The 22180-nt window shown below is 49.0% G+C and overlaps 1 protein-coding gene across 1 annotated transcript in view; it reads right to left on the reverse strand.

Annotated features, from left to right (window-relative positions):
• Window positions 1-820: 820 nt before the first annotated feature.
• Window positions 821-22180, reverse strand: part of THBS4 (thrombospondin 4) — a 105330-nt gene continuing 83970 nt past the window's right edge. Inside the window, exons 20-22 of the mRNA XM_077286838.1 lie at window positions 2760-2932; window positions 2384-2523; window positions 821-1395 (exon numbers count right to left, since the gene is read on the reverse strand). Of these exons, the coding sequence (XP_077142953.1) occupies window positions 1343-1395; window positions 2384-2523; window positions 2760-2932 (366 nt within the window). The 3' untranslated portion in view covers window positions 821-1342. The remainder of the gene's footprint in view (window positions 1396-2383; window positions 2524-2759; window positions 2933-22180) is intronic.

Genomic DNA, 22180 nt, shown 5'->3' on the forward strand with positions numbered 1-22180 from the left:
GCCACTAGGCAATAATGCTAAGAAGTAAGTCACTGCCAGCCTCACTAAGACTGAATATGTTGCTAATAAACAAAAAATGCATATATAGGATTTAGATTTACAGTAATATTGATAACTAGGTTTGGAGTAATGCTTTATAAGTGTATATAGGTCCAATCGGATTAAGGCCACGTTCACACCTTCAGTAGTTGATCAGTATTTTACACGAGTATTTGGAAGTGAAATCCAGGATTAAGTGAAAAAGACAGAAGTGGTGCATATGTTTCTATTATACTTTTCCTCTGATTGTTCCACTCCTGGTTTTGGCTTACAAATACTGATGTAAAATACTGACTGAATACTGAATGTGTGAACGTGGCCTTACAGGTCATTTAAAATTTGCTCTTGATACTAATTTCGATTCCAGGCCGCCAGGAAGCACTGTGGTCCATCCACAGAATGAGAAAGTTAACATTACACAATTATCAGAATTGTTCATAAAAACGCTTGTTTCCCAATAATTGGGCAGTATAACCAGGCTGCCAATCACCTGACAAATGAGCAAACACTTAATTGTCTGGTGAAATTATTTTTAAGCTTTCTTTACAATCTTTATTTCTGGTAGTGCGCTGTCTTGTGTGCAGAGTTGAGCAGAGAAGGAAAGTCCCACTCTGACTGCTTGAATATAATGTAGGGATCAGCAGCAGATGAAAGCAGCTTCTAAAGTATCTTGAACTGAGATTGAAGCAGCACAGTTTTTGGGAGAGGAGAAGGCAAAATAAGGGAATTAAGTATATTACAAATGTTATATACATACATTTGCAAATAATGATCAATAATTGTATAAAAAGCCTTTAGTTACTCTTTAATGAACATTACTTTTAGTAATACATTGGATTTTACTTGCCCGGTGTTATCGAACATGTGCGGTCACTCTAAGAATACAGCAGATGGCGCTTTCATATACAGAGGACCACTGTGGTTTACATTTCTTTACAATGGGTCTCTAGGGTGGACAGATGCCATGCTATCCATCCTGACTGTGGTCACTTTCGGGCACATGTCTCCTGAGTGCCTGAGCCCAACTTTGGACACAATAGTAATGTGCACCTAGAATAACCAATATCTAGTGGTAAAACTCTGTAGCATCAGCTCATCGTAACCTATGCTTCTGAGACCACCTAGTTGACATCTAAGTGTGCCCTCTACCCTCTCTTTATGGTATCTGTTTTCTTTCACATACATTCATGTACAGTAAGTATAAAAAGAACTTTGTTACATCAGAGATTTCTTCCTTATTAACAAATAGAAATGAGATTACAGCAAAACAAGAAATACACTTCTTCCGTGGCTCTACGCTCCTTTAACTTGCAAATTGCTGAGCTTGAAAAGCTTGAAAGTCCTCGGGGATTGTGTCTGGAAATAAAGAGGAAAAACACATTATCTCGGAGCCTGCGTGTTGTTCCTCTTCTGGCAGGAGGAAACAATAGCAATTATATTTCTGAAAAGTTAAATATTTAGTATCATTAGATATGCGTCTGAAATGACATGCTTTTTGTGGTTTGTGAAAATTTGCCAAATAATGAGCCAGATCCACATACAAATTCATTAATTAATGTAATGGGTCTATGGTCTTGGACAGGAAGATTTATACCTCTGCTATCTTACACATTAGTGCATCTAATGTAGGCCATCATTTACTATTAGTGAGATCATAGATTTGGTGAATATCAGCACCATCTTTCCTTTTCAACAAGTGTTTATGATCTTAGTGGGGGGTTTTGTGGTAGGCTGTGTTCTCTGAAGCATATACAATATTGTCTATTTTTCATCCAGAAAACAGACCATTTTTCACCCACCTGCCACCCGTAGATCTATTTTTTACATTATGTGCATCTCTAACGCAGCTTCTACCACTTATAACAGCATCAACAATTCAGGCACAACGTCAAATTAGTTGTACAGAAAATATTAAAGATTGAGAATTGATTTTTTAATTAGCTAAAATTCAGTGATTCCCCAGGCGTCCACCTATAATAACTAACCTCATACATGGCCCAGCTATGACTCCTATTATTTAGGTAAGGACATTTATAGTAGAGCTCCTGCTCTCGCAGTAGTTTGCTCCTTTTGCAGAATCCCATATAACTACACTTTCCAACTTCTCTCTAAAGCCATAGTCCCTATTTCACATCATGCCACCATTCTCCACATCTTGGCATCAAGCACAATGACCCTTTCAGAAGGGCTGTTTTACGGGAAGATATAGGTGTCTTCAGTGGTGCCCAAGAAATTTGCCAATTATTTGACGTAACGTGAATTATTTTTCAGATGTTTTGGGAAGAGTAGACATGTATGAACTTTACCATACTATTACATTTTTGAAATACATGACCATATTTACCATTACAACGATATTTCAGATTAGACCAGATGATATTTTCCTGTGAGAAGCAGAATACTCCAAGTCTTCCTCCACGCATCGTGGTGTCCACGGTGACTCCCGAATCTGCTACCAGCTCCGTGCCTTCATAAAACCTTGCCCTGAAATTGTATCATAATTTCACTTCATTATATATATAAATTGATGCATACAGACAGGCGGTAAATCCATCTTATATGGTTTTTGTAGTACGGACAGCTCTCGGACCAAAAATACAGTTCATCCTGCTGGATAGAGCAGGGGGTTGGATATGGTGACCCGGTTGGATATGGTGACCTGCTTGGATATGGTGACCCTTGAAGTCCCTTCCAATTCTAACATTCTATGATATACTGACCTGATATATCCGACTTGAGGTCTGTGTTGTAGGAACCAGCGATAAGATACCTTGTCTTTCCAGCCGACATTTCTGGGGTCTTTCCACAGCAGCCTCACTTGGTCATTGGTGTCGCCAGTGTGCCACAGTGAGTTCCGAAGATGTTCTCCAGGCCCGGTCTTTGATTTGACTGCCTAACAGGGGAAAGATTGCAGAACTAGTCAGCGAGAGTCTGTCATCCTAGCACAATCTAAGCTTCAACACAAGATTGTCAAATAACAATTCTCAATTTATTTTTCAAAACGTGTGGAAATAAACAGGAAGTTTGTGAAAAGTTTTCTCTGGCCTGATTTGCTTATTATTTTCATCAATGTACAGTTTAATTTTCCCGGAAGTTAAAGCTGAGCGGCTGTCATAGCTAACAAGGATGGATTGTCTGTTAGGATACTTTAACAATAGAGAATTAAAAAAAAGTGTTCAGTTTCATCCAGAAAAGTGGGACCATTTTTTTCTCACTTGTCATCCATGGGCTGTCCATTTTTTTTTTATAGCAGCTATTAATCTCTTAGAGGACCACTTACATTTTCCTGTGTGGTAGACTTGCAATGCATCTGTAAAAATGGGATTCTATACTGTGGCACTGTATGACATCCATTTTTTTTTTCTCACACCCATAAACTAATGGGCAAGTCTCATCCTATTTACAGAAGAAATTAGAGCATGCGAGATTTTTAGCACACGCAGATTCTGTCAGGGAAATGATAGCTCATTTGCCCTGTGTCACTGAATAACATTGGTCCGAGCGCTGTGCAGCACTCAGACAAATAGTACGGTCGTGTGAACAAAACCTTAGAGGGAGTTGAAGACATCCAGTGTGAGATATATATAACACAGCTATTTTGAACCTTAAGAACATAGATTTTTTGTTAGTTTTCTCTTTTCATCATGATGTTCGAAGGGACAAAACTTTTCAATGTTTCCACTGATGTAGCCGTATAACAGATGTATAGTTATGTAGGATGTGCTGGATTCAAAATCTTGCTGCAATTTTGATTATGCATATTCTCTTTTCATTATATATATATATATATATATATATATATATATATATATATATATACTGTATATATATATATATATATATATATCTACTATATAATTGTCTGAGGGTCACTTCTGTCTTTCTGTCCTTCTGTCTGTCTGTCACGGATATTCATTGGTCGCGGCCTCTGTCATGGAAATCCAAGTCGCTGATAAGTTGTGGCAAAACGCCCATGACCATTGCCACGACAAATCAGCGACGGCCATAGTCTGGCAGCGAAATGGTTGCTGCTTTACTGCCCTGCAATCAGCACTGAGCGCTCACTCAGGGTTAATGCCAGCGTTAATGGACCGCGGTGTAACGCACTCCGTTAACGCAGTTATTAACCCTGTGTAACCAACTTTTTACTATTGATGCTGCGTATGCAGCATCAATAGTAAAAAGATCTAATGTTACAAATAATAATAATAATAAAAAAAAAAAGGTTATTCTCACCTTCCGACGTCGCGCACTGTCCTCGGCAGTGCAAGCGGCAGGTTCCGGTGCGAAGGATGCTATGCGAGAAGGACCTGACATGACGTCACGGTCATGTGACCGCAACATCATCACAGGTCCTGCGCTCATACCAACCCTGGGACCAGAAGCTGCCGCGTGCACCACACACAGGCGCCAGGACTTCAAGGGGCCTTCGGAAGGTGAGTATATGTTTATTTTTTATTTTAAGTCTTTTTTAACCACGCATATGCAGCGCCCCAGAGTCCTGGTCGTTGCAGTACTGTCGCTCCGCCACTAAGGGGAGTGATGGTACGTCTGATTGCACTAAAAGAGTTCACCTTGCAGGTATCACAGACACACATGACACTTCACACTCCGGCCGCCAGGGGGAGCAAAAGGTCCTATCTACTAGGCCACTCCTCACACATGGGTAAAACTGGGGGTTGGATAGGAAGTCAGAAAGAAAGTAGCTGGGGAGAGCTTGAGAGAAGACCTGTCAGGGGTGGGATCCTGACAGAAGCCTAGAAAAGGAGAGATCGTTACGGAGCCGTGCCTGTGCCTTATAGCGGCAGACTCCTAAGAAAGAACACGAAGCGAAGTATATTGTGGAGAAGTGAGAAACGGGATCACAGCACAAAGGAGATAGAACCAGAAGGAGTCGTGCCTCAAGATCAGCAACATCCTTCTGAGGTGCGTAGCCGGCGGCCGGAACGCTGAGGAAGTAATAGACTCTACGCATTACCTTGAACTACGGCAGGGCAGTTAACTCTAGGTTGGCTGTCTCACCTTAATCACCTAATGAAGACAACGGAGGCAATTGTGGGAGAGGGTCGTCTCTAGGGTCCCTATAAACTAACTCCAGGCCTACCCCGTCATACGGGTGCGTCCTATCCATATCATCTGGGGGACAGAGAGAAAGAACAGAAACATACACGACAGTTGTGAGGACTATCCCGTGGTGCTCAGCAGGGAAGTACTACAACACCCAGGCGCTAGTAGGTAGGCACTGATTTCCACCTGCCAAGGAAACTCTGGATGTGCCTTTGGACTGGCCGGTCTCAGCCAGCCCTGTTAGCAGTGCTCTGGATTGTGGATGCCGAAGCCTTCAGTAAAGATGTAAAGAGACTGCAACCCTGTGTCCTCGTTATTCACTGCGACCTACACCACCACCTACACCTTTTATTGGGCGCCCCTTAGCAGGACCACGGACCGGGTCGGGACACCGTGACATCCTCAGAACCGAGAGACCCGGTACCGAGTACCCCGCTGCCCTGCGTTTGGGGGCCGCTCCAACTTGGCGTCACGAACAGGATCTACTTAAGCCTGAAGAATCAGGTCATGTGTGCCTTGGAACTGTGACTGAATTGTGCTTGAATCGTGATTTATTGCAAAGACTGTGTATTGCTATTTGCCGCCAAAATCCGCCATTGCCGCTCCGTGTGGAGCATGAGGGGAGGAGCTATAGCTTCGTGGGCGGAGCTGGCCAAAAAAAGCGCGGAGCAAGAAGACGCGGTGAGGTGCCGATCCCGGAAGAGGAACCCCGACTTCCACCAGGTTAGCAGAGGGGAGGAGCGGCCATGTCTGATCCAGGAGGAGCGGAGGCGGCGGTCGCAGCCGCAGACTCAGAGGCACCTCCGGGCCCCGCAGTAGGCGTAGCCGCAGGCCTTGTACCACCGCCGGGTTCCGCAGAGCTTGCCACCCCCAGCAGCCAGCCAGATACTGCCGCGGCTACAGCAGCCATAATGCCCTTCTCCATGCCGTACCTACCCGGAGCAGCCTGGCTCCCACGATACTCTGTAGAATCACATACATTAACTGACTTTAATGAGGGGATCTGCAGCCTGCTTGAGTTTTATCCCCTGACAGAGCCTCAGAAAGTTCATATGATAACAGGCCAACTCTTTGGAGCGGCTCTGAGGGAAGTGAAGTCCTGGCCCGCCGCGGATAAGAGAACTGCGCAGCAGGTCTTTGCAAAGCTTGAAACCACCTTTGACACCCGCACCGCTACAGAAATTAAATTGACGTTCTATGGGTGCAAGCAGAGGGCGCAGGATAGCTTACGGGACTATGCCCTTAATCTCCAGAAGGCACTGCGGGCCATCAAGCAGAGCGACCCAAACAGCCTGCAAGATGAGGATAAACTCCTGAAAGAGCGGTTCATCGAGGGGCTCCTGTGCAGTCATCAAAGGGCCCAACTGCACTTCCTGGCCATGCAGAATCCAGACCTGACTTTCGTGCAATCCAAGGATAAAGCCATCCAGGCGCTACAGGAGCGACAGCCCAGCCGTGCAGTACTTCCCAGGCGTCAAGCTCTCACGTACCACCAGGAGGTGGCGCCAGATGCTCCAGTTTCCGCTGAGGCCGATGCCCAGATCCTGGAAGACGATTCCCCTGCAGGACTACGCCTCCAGATGCAGGAGCTGACCAAGAGCGTCGCTGCCCTAGCCCGGACCGTACAGTCCCTACAGGAGGCCCCCAAGGAGAAGATCCAGCTGGCTTCCAGACCGGAGGATGTCCCCTGGCAGCGACAGAGGAGGATTCCGCCGACCAGAGGCAGGGACGACGATCGCTTTCATCGGGACGGACGACCTATCTGTCGCCGCTGCCACCAGGTGGGCCACCTTGCAAGGTACTGTCATTTAAAACGAGCAACCCCTGGGGCAGGGGGCCAACCACCAGGAGTAGGACGATCAGGCCCGCAAAATTGGAGAGCCAAATACATTGGAGGGAGACCAGTTCTTCCCATCGTGATCGACGGTATCCCCATGAACGCATTGCTGGACACCGGTTCTCAGGTGACGACTATGCCTTACATCCTTTATAAACGTTATTGGGAGGACACCAACCTTACTCGTGGCCCCGATGATGATTTCACCATAATAGCCAGTAATGGTCAGCCATTGCCACAAGTGGGGTATAAAGAGGTCACCATTAAAGTGGGGCGGGTAGAATTGGAGGCCCAAGGGATTGTAATTGTTGATATTGACCGACGTGAATGTAATCCCATGATGACCATTGGTACTAATGTCATAGAAAATTGTCTTGCAGAAGTTATTGTCTTGTTACAGCAGGTAGCAGAAACAGCTGGTTACAGTGAACAACATGCCCTGCAGAAAGAAATCAGGGCTCTGATGCAGAGACAGCAGGTGGAGCTGACTGGTGGTGAAATTGGTCGTGTCACTGTGAGTGATTCAAACCCCATTGCGATACCCCCCAGGAGTGAAATGTTAATATGGTGTCGGGCAGCCATAAGCCTCAGGGGTAAAGACTATCAAGCCCTGGTAGAGCATGTATATTCAGATAATAGGCCTACCCTCCTGACAGCCAGAGGGGTGGTTGACGTCTGCAAGGGGAGGGTGCCAGTACGTGTTCTTAACTGTGGGGAGGAAGAAGTCCACCTCATCAAATATGCCACACTTGCCAAACTGTTTACTGTTAATAATAGTGTGATACAGGCACCCGGGCCCTTGGTCCCGTCCAATCCGGCGGAGGACAACGGCTCTGCAGGGCAACCGAAAGATTGGTGTCGGGAATTACACATGGGCACTGACTCTACCCCATCTCACCAGAAACAGGGAGCCTACAGGGTGGTTCATGAGTATGAGCGGGTATTCAGCAAGCACCCCCTAGATTTTGAGCAGGTAAAAGGGATTCAACATCATATCCCCACAGGAGATCATCCACCCATAAAAGAGAAATACCGTCCTGTACCCCCAGCTCATTATCAGTGTGCTAAGGACATGTTGCGAGAGATGAAGGAGGCTGGGGTAGTGAGAGACAGTTGTAGCCCCTGGGCAGCTCCATTGGTCCTCGTTAGGAAGAAAGATGGCACCATGAGGATGTGTGTTGATTATAGGCAGCTAAATCGCATTACACATAAGGATGCATACCCACTGCCCAGGATAGAGGAGTCCTTGGCTGCTTTGAAATCTGCTAACTACTTCTCTACCTTGGATCTCACCAGTGGGTACTGGCAGGTTCCCGTGGCAGAGGCGGACAAGGAAAAGACGGCCTTCCCGACGCCGATGGGTCTCTGCGAATTCAACTACATGCCCTTCGGACTGTGCAACGCCCCGAGAACGTTCCAGAGGATGATGGAGTGCTGTCTGGGACACAAGAACTTTGAAACCATGCTGCTATATTTGGACGATGTCATTGTCTTCTCCAAGACCTATGAAGACCATTTGAAGCACCTGGCCGAGGTGTTTGAAGCCCTGTCCAACTTTGGCTTAAAGGTAAAACCGTCCAAATGCCATCTGCTAAAACCCAAAGTGCAGTACCTGGGTCATGTGGTGAGTGCTGAAGGAGTGGCCCCAGACCCCGACAAGGTTACTGTGATCAAGGGCTGGCCGAAGCCCGGTAACCTCCATGAAGTCCGGCAGTTCCTCGGGTTGGTAGGCTACTACAGGAGGTTTATCAAGGACTTCACCAAAAAGGCCGCGCCATTGCAAGACCTGTTGGTGGGCCAATCCAAGAAGACCAAGGGTAAGAATACCCCATTTGATTGGAACGAGGGACTGGAAGAATCATTCACTTGCTTAAAGTTGGCGCTGACGGGAGAAGAGGTACAGGCCTACCCTGAATATGATCAACCGTTTGTGCTGTATACGGATGCCAGCAACGTGGGACTGGGAGCCAAGTTGTCCCAGGTCCAGAAAGGCAAGGAGAGGGTAATCGCTTACGCCAGCAGAAAACTTCGTCCCACTGAAAGGAACCCGGACAACTACAGTTCCTTTAAGCTGGAATTCCTCGCCATCGTTTGGGCAGTGACGGAGAGGTTCAAGCACTACCTGGCCTCAGCAAAATTCACCGTCTTCACGGATAACAATCCACTAACGCATCTGGACACAGCAAAACTCAGTGCCTTGGAGCAGCGGTGGATGGCCCGGTTGTCCAATTACGACTTCACCATCAAGTACCGGGCAGGGCACAAGAATGCGAATGCCGATGCATTGTCCCGGATGCCCAACTTGCCAGAAACGGGAGAAGACCCTGAGGCACTTGAAGAGGTAGAGCTGCCCGCTTTCCATCGCCCCAAGGCCACCCAGTGTTCCCATCAGGTGGAGAACAGGCGCAAGAATAAGCAGGGCGCCACGCTGAATCCCCTGCCCCATCACGGGTGGGCAGAGACCCAGGATGGTGACCCCGCGGTCCGTCGGGTGAAAGAGCTTCTGACGCAGGCAGGTTTGCATCCCGGCCCAGATGATCCACAAGAGACACAACAGTTGTGGAAGGGGAGAGGCAAATTGTTTATTCACGATGGTAAGCTGTGCCGGAGAAGCATCGACCCACGCACTCATGAATTGGTATGGCAGATCGTGGTCCCAAGACAAGATGTGCCAATGGTTCTGGGAGCATACCACGATGGGGCAGGACACTTTGGATAGAGGAAGCTGGAGAGGCTACTCCGTGGGATGTTCTACTGGATTGGCATGAAGAAAGCCATCGAGAAGTGGTGTCGAGAGTGTGGCCCATGTAGCCTACGCAGGAAGGACCGTGACAGCCAACGGGCTCCCCTGCAGCCCATCATCACCAAACGGCCGCTCGAACTGGTCGCACTAGATCATGTGAAGCTAACACCTAGCCGGTCAGGCTATATCTACGCTCTCACCATCGTGGATCACTACTCTAGATTCCTGGTAGTCATGTGGAGCGCCCCCACTGCCGCAGGGCCGAGGGGTACCCAGTATCGGGCCTCTGAGACTCTACTCTGGGGTTGTCGCGGTGGCTAGGCCCGATCCGTGACCCTGCCGAGGGGCGCACAGTGAATGATGTGACGGATGTAGATGGTGCAGTGCAGTAAATAACGAGGACACCAAGTTGCAGTCTCTTTACCTCTTTACTGAAGGTTTTAGAGTCCTCAGTCCAGAGCGCTGTTACCAGGGCTGTCAGAGACCGGCCGGTCTAAAGACACATCAGGAGTTCTCTTTACAGGTGGGAATCAGTGTCTACCTTCTAGCGCTGGGTGTTGTATTTCTTCCCTGCTGAGCTCCCGGGATAGTCCTCACAACTGGTTCTGTCTATCTCTGATGTTCGTTCTCTCCGTCCTCCAGGTGATATGGTAGGACGCACCCGTATGACGGGGTAGGCCTGGAGTTCTTCCGGGACCCTAGAGTCGCCCCTCTCCCACAGCTGCCTCCGTTGTCTGCTTAGGTGTTAAGTGAGACAGCCAACCTATAATTGGCTGCCCTGCCGTGGTTTGCAGTAGTACTTAAAGTCTCTTACTTGCTCGGCGTTCCGGCCACCGACTGTTGGCGCCTCAGAAGGATGTTGCCTCGGTCTAACAGCACGACTCCTTCTGGTCCCAATTCCTCTTTACTGTATTCCCGTTGTGCACTGGTTAGTTCTGCTCTGAGGAGTCTGCCAGGATCCCATCCCTGACAGGTCCTCTCCCTAGCTCTTCCCAGCTACTTCTCTCTGTCTTCCTGTCCAACCCCCAGTTTTACCAGAGTGTGAGGAGTGGCCTACTAGATAGGACCACCCCCCCTGGTGGCCGGAGTGTGAAGTGTAGTGAGGTGTTACCTGATCAGAGAAACTCCTTTAGTGCAATCAGACGTACCATAGCTCCCCATAGTGGCGGAGCCACAGTACTGCAACGACCAGGACTCTGGGGCGCTGCACTCCCCCCCGGTTAAATCCAGTACTCCGGGACTGGGAAAACAAGAACAACAATACATGTTAACAGGGAACACACAAAATTTTGAAATAGCATAAACAATTAAACATAACAGTGCTTCCCTTTATGGGAGGTGAGAACTCTTGAACGTTGCGAAAATTAGGTCATGCACAGTTTATGACTCTCAGTTCAGTGGTTGAAACAGCGGGGACCCCGGGTAAACAAAGGGGTCCCCCTTTTTGAAAGTTTTTGAGCAATTCACCGTCCATTACTCTATTGTCCATTTTAAAACCTGTAACAAAAGATATGCACACAAACAATTTCAACTGAATAGCAGCCCTTATTAATACCTCCAAGTTTTGTAGCGGAGGGGAGTTTGATTTTGAGTGCTGCGTGTGGACCTTCGCAGCGCAGGGGTTGCTATTGGCCTAACAGGGCCCGCTATGCTTGCTACCACTGGTGTAGTGCACTGTCTTCTAGCTACACTTCTAGTGAGTCTGGGTAGCACTTGCAGGTTGGGGCTCTCAGAGCTGCTGCTATCAACAGTGGGTACAGCAGGTTCACTGACAGCAGAGGGAGGATTTGCCGGTTCAACGGTCGGCATGGCATCTTCAGGTAAGGCTTGTTGAGGTTGCGGGACCGGATGATCTGGTACCACCATTGTTTCTGGTGGGTCCGGCTGTTGAAACATTAGAACAGGTACCACGATGGCTTGATTTATCTGAGTCCAGGACTGGGGAAAGTCACCAAGGACGGTATGGATCATCTTCTCCTTTTCCACTGGCGGGGAGATTTCCGGGGCCATGTCCCTCTCTCTCAACTTATCGGGGCAGACCTTAAGGTGATCCCTGGATACCGCTGTCGAAGTCTCCCCTCTGTCCTTGCTGATGAGACAGACCTTCGTGTTATCGAAGTCGGATGGCAGGATGGTATACGGTTCCGCTTCCCATTGGTCATCGAGCTTGTGTAATCTCCTCTTTCGTTTAAGTACTTGTTCACCAGGGGACAGGGGAATCGCAGGAGCGTGTTGGTTGTAGTCCCTTTCTTGTTTTTGCCTAGCCTGGGCGAGACTTCTTTCTACACACTCTTGTACCTCGCGGTACCTTCGCTGCCTTTCTGCATCCCAGTCGGCATCCGGCGAGGTATCTTCGGGTACTAGGACCCCCATGTCCAAATCAACGGGTAACCGACTAGATCTTCCTCGCATCAGGTACGCTGGGGTACAGTTGGTGGAACTTACTGGGATGTTATTGTACATATCCACCAAGTCAGGCAACTTTATTGGCCACAGGTTCCGTTCCTCCACAGGCAAGGTCTTCAATAAATCGATTACCACTTGGTTCATCTTCTCACACATCCCGTTGGTTTGAGGATGGTACGGTGTGGTTCTGATCTTCTTACACCCGTACAGTTGACAGAATTCTTGGAACACTTCCGCTTCGAATGCAGGTCCCTGATCAGTCAGTACCTTCTCTGGGTAGCCATGGGGCCTACAAAAGTGCTGCTGGAAGGCCCTGGCTGCAGTCCTGGCCGTTAGATCCTTGACAGGTACAACCACCAAAAACCTGGAGTAGTGGTCCACGATGGTAAGGGCGTAGATATAGCCCGACCGGCTAGGTGTCAGCTTCACATGATCCAGCGCGACCAGTTCGAGCGGCCGTTTGGTGATGATAGGCCGCAGGGGAGCCCGTTGACTGTCACGGTCCTTCCTGCGCAGACTACATGGACCACACTCCCGACACCACTTCTCAATGGTTCTCTTCATGCCAATCCAATAGAACCTCCCTCGGAGTAGCCTTTCTAGCTTCCTCCATCCGAAGTGTCCGGCTCCATCATGGTAGGCTCCCAGAACCATGAGCGCATCTCGCCTTTGCACCACTATCTGCCACACCAATTCATGAGTACGTGGGTCGATGCTCCTCCTGCACAACTTGCCATCATGGACAAACAGTTTGCTTCTCCCCTTCCACAGCTGTTCGGTCTCTTGTGGGTCATCTGGGCCAGGGTGCGACCCTGCCTGCGTCAAGAGCTCTTTCACCCGACGGACCGCGGGGTCACCATCCTGGGTTTCCGCCCACCCGTGATGGGGCAGGGGATTCAGCGTGTCATCCGGTTGGTTCTTGTGCCTGTTCTTCACACGATGAGAGCTCTGAGTGGCTTTGGGGCGATGGAATGCAGGCAGCTCCACCTCTTCAAGTGCCTCCGGGTCTTCTCCCGCTTCTGGCAAATTGGGCATTCGGGACAAGGCATCGGCATTGGCATTCTCGTGTCCTGCCCGGTACTTGATGGTGTAATCGTAGTTGGACAGCCGGGCCATCCATCGCTGTTCCAAAGCCCCGAGTTTGGCAGTATCCAGATGCGTTAGCGGATTGTTGTCCGTGAAGATGGTGAATTTCGCGGAGGCCAGGTAGTGTTTGAACCTCTCTGTCACTGCCCAGACAATGGCAAGGAATTCCAGCTTAAAGGAACTGTAGTTGTCAGGGTTCCTTTCCGTGGGACGGAGTTTCCTGCTGGCGTAAGCGATCACCCTTTCTTTGCCTTTCTGGACCTGAGACAGCACGGCTCCTAATCCCACATTGCTGGCATCTGTGTACAGCACAAACGGTTGGTCGTATTCGGGGTAAGCCAGTACCTCTTCTCCCGTCAGTGCCGACTTCAAACAGGTGAAGGATTCCTCCAGCTCCTTGTTCCAATCAAAGGGGGTGTTCCTCCCCTTGGTCTTCTTTGGTTGGCCCACCAACAGGTTTTGCAAGGGTGCGGCCTTCTTGGTGAAGTCCTTAATGAACCTTCGGTAATAGCCTACCAGCCCGAGGAACTGCCGGACTTCGTGGAGGTCACTGGGCTTTGGCCAGTCTTTGATCACTGTGACCTTGTCGGGGTCTGGGGCCACTCCTTCAGCGCTCACCACATGGCCCAGGTACTGCACTTTAGGTTTCAGCAGATGACACTTGGACGGTTTCACCTTTAAGCCGAAGTTGGACAGGGCTTCAAACACCTCGGCCAGGTGCTTCAGATGGTCTTCGTAGGTCTTAGAGAAGACAATGACATCATCCAAATACAGCAGCACAGTTTCAAAGTTCATGTGTCCTAGGCAGCATTCCATCATCCTCTGGAACGTCCCGGGGGCATTGCACAATCCGAAGGGCATGTAGTTGAACTCGCAGAGACCCATTGGTGTCGTGAAGGCCGTCTTCTCTTTGTCCGCCTCCGCTACAGGAACCTGCCAGTACCCACTGGTGAGATCTAAGGTAGAGAAGTAGTTAGCAGATTTTAAGGCAGCCAGAGACTCCTCTATCCTGGGCAGTGGGTATGCGTCCTTATGTGTAATGTGATTCAACTGCCTGTAATCAACACACATCCTCATGGTACCATCTTTCTTTTTAACAAGGACTAACGGAGCTGCCCAGGGGCTACAGCTGTCTCTCACCACCCCAGCCTCCTTCATTTCCCGCAGCATGTCCTTGGCACACTGGTAATGAGCTGGGGGTACAGGGCGATATCTCTCTTTTATGGGTCGGTGATCTCCCGTGGGGATGTGATGTTGGATCCCTTTCACCTGCCCAAAATCTAAGGGGTGTTTGCTGAATACCTGCTCGTACTCGTGTACCACCCTGTAGGCCCCCTGTTTTTGATGGGATGGGGTAGAGTCAGTGCCCACATGCAATTCCCGACACCAGTCTTTCAAGTGCTCTGCAGAACCTTTGTTCTCCGCCACGTTTGACGGGACCAAGGGTTCAGGTGTCTGTATCACACTATTATTGACAGTGAACAGTTTGGCGAGCGTGGTATACTTGGTGAGGTGAACCTCTTCCTCCAAACAATTGAGGAGACGTACGGGCACTCTCCCCTGGCGGACATCGACCACCCCCCGGGCTGTCAGAACAGTAGGCCTATTGTCTGAATATACGGGTTCTACCAAGGCCTGGTAGTCCTTACCCCTGAGGCCTATGGCTGCCCGACACCATATTAACATCTCACTCCTGGGGGGTATCGCGATGGGGTTTGAATCACTCACAGTGACACGACCAATCTCACCACCAGTCAGCTCTACCTGCTGTCTCTGCATCAGAGCTCTGATTTCCTTCTGCAGGGCACGTTGCTCGCTGTGGCCAGCGGTTTCTGCCACCTGTTGCAACAAAACAATAACTTCTGCAAGACAATTTTCTATAACATTAGTACCAAGAGTCATCATGGGATTACATTCTCGACGATCAATATCAACAATCACAATCCCTTGGGCTTTCAATTCCACCTGCCCCACCTTGATGGTGACCTCCTTATACCCCACTTGTGGCAACGGCTGACCATTACTGGCTATTATGGTGAAATCGTCGTCAGGGCCACGAGTAATATCAGCGTCCTCCCAATACCGTTTATAAAGCACGTAAGGTATAGTCGTCACCTGAGAACCGGTGTCCAGCAAAGCGTTCAAGGGGATTCCATCAACCACTACAGGGAGAACTGGTCGTCCTCCAATATACTTGGTTCTCCAATGCTGCGGGCCTGACCGTCCTACTCCTGGGGGTTGGCCCTTTGCCCCAGGGGTTGCTCGTTTAAAGGACAGTACCTTGCAAGGTGGCCCACCTGGTGACATCGGCGGCAGATGGGTCGTCCGTCCTGATGGAAGCGATCGCTGTCCCGGCCTCTGGTCGGTGGGGTCCTCTTCTGTCGCGTCCAGGGGACATCTTCTGGTCCGGAGGCTAGCTGGATCTTTTCCTTGGGGGCCTCCTGTAGGGACTGCACCGTCCGGGCTAGGGCAGCAACGCTCTTGGTTAGCTCTTGCATCTGGAGGCGAAGTCCTGCAGGGGAGTCGTCCTCGAAGCTCTGGGCGTCGGCCTCCGCGGCAACTGGGGTATCCGATGCCACCTCCTGGTGGTACGTGAGAGCGGGGCGCCTGGGTGGTATTGCGCGGCTGTGCTGTCGCTCCTGCAATGCCTGGATAGCCTTATCTTTGAATTGCGCAAAAGTCAAGTCTGGATTTTGCATGGCCAGGAAGTGCAATTGGCCCCGCTGGTGACTGCACAGGAGCCCCTCAATGAACCGCTCCTTCAGAAGTTTATCCTCATCTTGCATGCTGCCGGGGTCACTCTGCTTAATGGCCCGCATCGCCTCCTGGAGATTAAGGGCATAGTCCCGTAAGCTATCCTGCGGTCTCTGTTTGCATCCATAGAAAGTCAGTTTAATTTCTGTAGCAGTGCGAGTATCGAAGGTGGCTTTAAGCTTTGCAAAAATCTGCTGTGCAGTTCCCTTATCCTCGGCGGGCCAGGACTTCACTTCTCTCAGAGCTGCCCCAAAGAGTTGGCCGGTTATCATATGAACCTTCTGAGGCTCTGTCAGGGGATAGAACTCGAGCAGGCTGCAGAGCCCTTCTTTAAAGTCAGTGAATGTATGCGACTCCCCAGAGTATCGTGGGAGCCAGGCCACTCCGGGCAGGTACGGCATGGAGAAGGGCATTATGGCTTTTGTGTTAGCGGCAGTGTCCGACTGGCTGAGGGGGACAGCGGGTTCTGCGGCAACCGGTGGTGGTATTAGGGCCGCGGCTTCACTCGCTGCGGGGACCGGAGCTGCCCCTGCGTCCGCGGCTGCGGCCGCCACCTCCTCTCCTCCCGACTCGGACATGGCTGTCCCTTCCTCCCACTAACCTGCTGGAGGTCGGAGTTCCTCTTCCGGGATTGGCGCCTTACTGCGCTTTCCGTTCCGCGCTTCTTTTGGCTGGTTCCGCCCACGAAACTAAGGCTCCTCCCTCCGTGTGCGGCAATGGCGAATTTTGGCGGTAAATGGCAATACACAGTCCAAGCACAATAAATCACAGTTCCAAGGCACACATGACCTGATTCTTCAGGCTTAAGTAGATCCTGTTCGTGACGCCAAGTTGGAGCGCCCCCACTGCCGCAGGGCCGAGGGGTACCCGGTACCGGGCCTCTGAGTCTCTACTCTGGGGTTGTCGCGGTGGCTAGGCCCGATCCGTGACCCTGCCGAGGGGCGCACAGTGAATGATGTGACGGATGTAGATGGTGCAGTGCAGTAAATAACGAGGACACCAAGTTGCAGTCTCTTTACCTCTTTACTGAAGGTTTTAGAGTCCCCTCAGTCCAGAGCGCTGTTACCAGGGCTGTCAGAGACCGGCCGGTCTAAAGACACATCAGGAGTTCTCTTTACAGGTGGGAATCAGTGTCTACCTTCTAGCGCTGGGTGTTGTATTTCTTCCCTGCTGAGCTCCCGGGATAGTCCTCACAACTGGTTCTGTCTATCTCTGATGTTCGTTCTCTCCGTCCTCCAGGTGATATGGTAGGACGCACCCGTATGACGGGGTAGGCCTGGAGTTCTTCCGGGACCCTAGAGTCGCCCCTCTCCTACAGCTGCCTCCGTTGTCTGCTTAGGTGTTAAGTGAGACAGCCAACCTATAATTGGCTGCCCTGCCGTGGTTTGCAGTAGTACTTAAAGTCTCTTACTTGCTCGGCGTTCCGGCCACCGACTGTTGGCGCCTCAGAAGGATGTTGCCTCGGTCTAACAGCACGACTCCTTCTGGTCCCAATTCCTCTTTACTGTATTCCCGTTGTGCACTGGTTAGTTCTGCTCTGAGGAGTCTGCCAGGATCTCATCCCTGACAGGTCCTCTCACTAGCTCTTCCCAGCTACTTCTCTCTGTCTTCCTGTCCAACCCCCAGTTTTACCAGAGTGTGAGGAGTGGCCTACTAGATAGGACCACCCCCCCTGGTGGCCGGAGTGTGAAGTGTAGTGAGGTGTTACCTGATCAGAGAAACTCCTTTAGTGCAATCAGACGTACCATAGCTCCCCATAGTGGCGGAGCCACAGTACTGCAACGACCAGGACTCTGGGGCGCTGCACATGCGTGTCAAAGATCTAACGGCCAGGACGGCCGCCAAAACCTTCCAGCAGTACTTCTGTAGACCCCATGGGTACCCGGAAAAGGTACTGACCGATCAGGGGCCAGCATTTGAAGCGGAGGTGTTCCAGGAGTTCTGCAATCTGTATGGGTGTAAGAAGATCAGAACCACACCATACCATCCACAAACCAACGGGATGTGTGAGAAGATGAACCAAGTGGTAATCGACTTACTGAAGACCTTACCTATGGAGGAACGGAACTTGTGGCCAACAAAGTTGCCTGACTTGGTAGACATGTACAACCACATCCCAGTGAATTCCACCAACTGCACTCCAGCGTACCTGATGCGAGGAAGATCTAGCAAGTTACCTGTTGATATGGACATGGGGGTCCTAACCCCCGAAGATACCTCGCCAGATGCGGATTGGGATACAGAAAGGCAGCAAAGGTACCGCAAAATACAGGAATGCGTGGAAAGAAGTCTCGCCCAAGCCAGACAAAAACAAGAAAGGGACTACAACCAGCATGCTCCTGTGATTCCCTTGTCACCCGGTGAGCAAGTACTCAAACGGAAGAGGAGACTACACAAGCTTGACGACCAATGGGAAGCGGAACCATATACCATCCTGCCATCCGATTTCGACAATACGAAGGTCTGTCTCATCAGCAAAGATGAAGGGGAAACCTCAACGGCAATATCCAGAGACCACCTTAAAATATGCCCTGATAAGTTGAGAGAGAGGGGAACAGATCCAGGAACCTCTCCACCTGTAGAAGGGGAGAAGATGATACACACTGTTCTTGGCGATTTTCCCCAGTCGTGGACCCAAATAAATCAGGCCATCGTGGTACCTGTCCTAACGTTTTATCAATTGAAACCGCCAGAACTAGATGTGGTGCCAGATCATCCGGACGTGCAATCACAGCAGACCCCACCAGAGGATGCCATGCCAACCATTGAACCGGCAAGTCCTCCCTCTGCTATCGGTGAATCTGCCATGCCCACCATTAGTAGCAGCAGCCCTGAGAGCTCCAGCATGCCAGTGCTACCCAGACTCACTAGAAGTGTAGCTAGAAGACAGTGCACTACACCAGCGATAGCAAGCATAGCGGGCCCTGTTAGGCCAATAGCAACCCCTGCACTGCGGAGGTCTACATGTAGCACCAAGAATCAAACTCCACTTCGCTACAAAACTTGGAGATATTAACGATAGTTGCTATTTGGTTGAAAATGTTTGTGTAAATATCTTTGTTACAAGTTTAAAAATGGACAATGGAGTAATGGACAGTGAATTGCTCCAAAACTTTCACAGGGACCCCTTTGTTTACCCGGGGTCCCTGCTGTTTCAAGGTTGCACCCACTGAACTGGGAGTCATGAACTGTGCATGACCAAACTTTCGCAACGTTCAAGTGTCCTCACCTCCCATAAAGGGAAGCACTGTTATATTTACTTGTTCCTAGCATTTACTTGTTCATAGCATTTCAAAATTTTGTATGTCTTTTGCTAACATGTATTGTTGTTCTTCTTTTCCCAGTCCGGGAGTACTGGATTTAACCAGGGGGGAGTGCAGCGCCCCAGAGTCCTGGTCGTTGCAGTACTGTCGCTCCGCCACTAAGGGGAGTGATGGTACATCTGATTGCACTAAAAGAGTTCACCTTGCAGGTATCACAGACACACATGACACTTCACACTCCGGCCGCCAGGGGGAGCAAAAGGTCCTATCTACTAGGCCACTCCTCACACATGGGTAAAACTGGGGGTTGGATAGGAAGTCAGAAAGAAAGTAGCTGGGGAGAGCTTGAGAGAGGACCTGTCAGGGGTGGGATCCTGACAGAGGCCTAGAAAAGGAGAGATCGTTACGGAGCCGTGCCTGTGCCTTATAGTGGCAGACTCCTAAGAAAGGACACGAAGCGAAGTATATTGTGGAGAAGTGAGAAACGGGATCACAGCACAAAGGAGATAGAACCAGAAGGAGTCGTGCCTCAAGATCAGCAACATCCTTCTGAGGTGCGTAGCCGGCGGTCGGAACACCGAGGAAGTAATAGACTCTACGCATTACTTTGAACTACGGCAGGGCAGCTAACTCTAGGTTGGCTGTCTCACCTTAATCACCTAATGAAGACAACGGAGGCAATTGTGGGAGAGGGTCGTCTCTAGGGTCCCTATAAACTAACTCCAGGCCTACCCCGTCATACGGGTGCGTCCTATCCATATCATCTGGGGGACGGAGAGAAAGAACAGAAACATACACGACAGTTGTGAGGACTATCCCGTGGTGCTCAGCAGGGAAGTACTACAACACCCAGGCGCTAGTAGGTAGGCACTGATTTCCACCTGCCAAGGGAACTCTGGATGTGCCTTTGGACCGGCCAGTCTCAGCCAGCCCTGTTAGCAGTGCTCTGGATTGCGGATGCCGAAGCCTTCAGTAAAGAGGTAAAGAGACTGCAACCCTGTGTCCTCGTTATTTACTGCGACCTACACCACCACCTACACCTTTTATTGGACGCCCCTTAGCAGGACCACGGACCGGGTCGGGCCACCGTGACATCCTCAAAACCGAGAGACCCGGTACCGAGTACTCCGCTGCCCTGCGTTTGGGGGCCCCTCCAAATATAGTACCCATATTGCTATATACTACGTGAGCTGTGTTACATACAGCGTGGGCTCTGCTATATACTACATCTCTGTGCTATATACTATGTAGCTGGGCAATATACAATGTGACTGTGCAATATACAACGTGACTGTCCAATATACTACATGCTCTGTGTTATATACTGCGTAGCTCTGCAATATACTATGTGGCTGTGTCGGTTCTGTTATATACTACGTCGACTGTGCAATATACTATGTGGCTCTGTTATATACTATGTGGCTGTGCAATATACTACGTAGCTATGCAATATACTATGTGCCTCTACAATATACTGTGTGGCTATGTTATATACTACGTGGCTCTGCTATATACTACATCGCTGACCAATATACTACATAGCTGTGCAATACACTACGTGACTGTGTTATATACTATGTGACTGTGTTATATACTACGTGGCTGTGCAATATACTTCGTCGCTGACCAATATACTACATAGCTGTGCAATACACTACGTGACTGTGTTATATACTACGTGGCTGTGCAATATACTACGTGCCTGTGCAATATACTACGTGCCTCTACAATATACTACGTGGCTATGTTATATACTACGTAGCTGTGCAATACACTATGTGGCTATGTTATATACTATGTGGCTGGGTTACATACTACATAGCTCTGTTGTATACTACGTAGCTGTGTTATATACTACGTCAATTGTGTTATATACTACGTCGCTGTGCAATATAGTACGTAGCCTGTGCTATATACTACCTACATATTCTAGAATACCGATACGTTAGAATCGGGCCACCATCTAGTATATATACAGTATATATATATATATATATATATATATATATATATATATATATATATATATATGAAAATATACAGATAATGAGACAGTCTGTAAACTGAAAAAAAGTTTGCATTTTGTTTTATACTTTATGTATTTTTTTTTTACTTTTCTCCATTTTTTTCAAGTTTCACTAGGGCTATGTTCTCAAAATGAGCATTGAAGATAATCAGCAACAAAAAAAATCATCAAAAGCTCATTGTGTGAACTTAACCTCAAGATGTATACAGTCATGGCTGAAAGTTTTAGCACTCTTGAAATTGTTCAAGAAAATTATTGCAATCACACATGTTTTGTTATATTCTTGTTTATTTCCTTTGTGTGCATTGGAACAACACAAAAACACAGAAATAAAGACAAATTGGACATCATTGCATACAAAACCCCACAAGTGAGCTGGACAAAATTGTTGGCACCCTCATCTTAATATTTGGTTGCACAATCTTTGGAAGGAATAACTTCGATCAATCGCTTTCTATAACCATCAACAACTTATTACAACTGTCAGTTGGAATTTTGAACCACTCTTCTTTTGCAAACTGTTCCAAGGCTCTCATATTTGAAGGGGGCCTTCCCCCCAAAGCAATTTTAATATTTCTCCATAGGTGTCCAATGGGATTGATATCCAGATTCATTGCTGGCCACTTCAGAAGTCTCCAGCACTTTGTTTCCATTCATTTCTGAGTGCTTCTTGAAATATGTTTGGGGTCATTGTACTGCTGGAAGACACATGACACATGACACAACCAAACTTTCTGACACTGGGCACTACATTGCGACCCTAAATCCTTTGGTAATCTTCAGATATCAAGATGACTTCTACCACAGTCAATGCAATCAGTGCCAGAGGCAGCAAAACAACCCCAAAACATCTTTGAACCTCCACCATATTTGACTGTAGTTACTGTGTTCTTTTCTTTGTAGGCCTCGTTTAATTTTCTGTAAACAGTAGAATGGTGTGCTTTGCTAAAAAGCTCTAT

The sequence above is a fragment of the Ranitomeya variabilis genome, chromosome 1, assembly GCF_051348905.1.
Source record: "Ranitomeya variabilis isolate aRanVar5 chromosome 1, aRanVar5.hap1, whole genome shotgun sequence".
NCBI lineage: Eukaryota > Metazoa > Chordata > Amphibia > Anura > Dendrobatidae > Ranitomeya > Ranitomeya variabilis.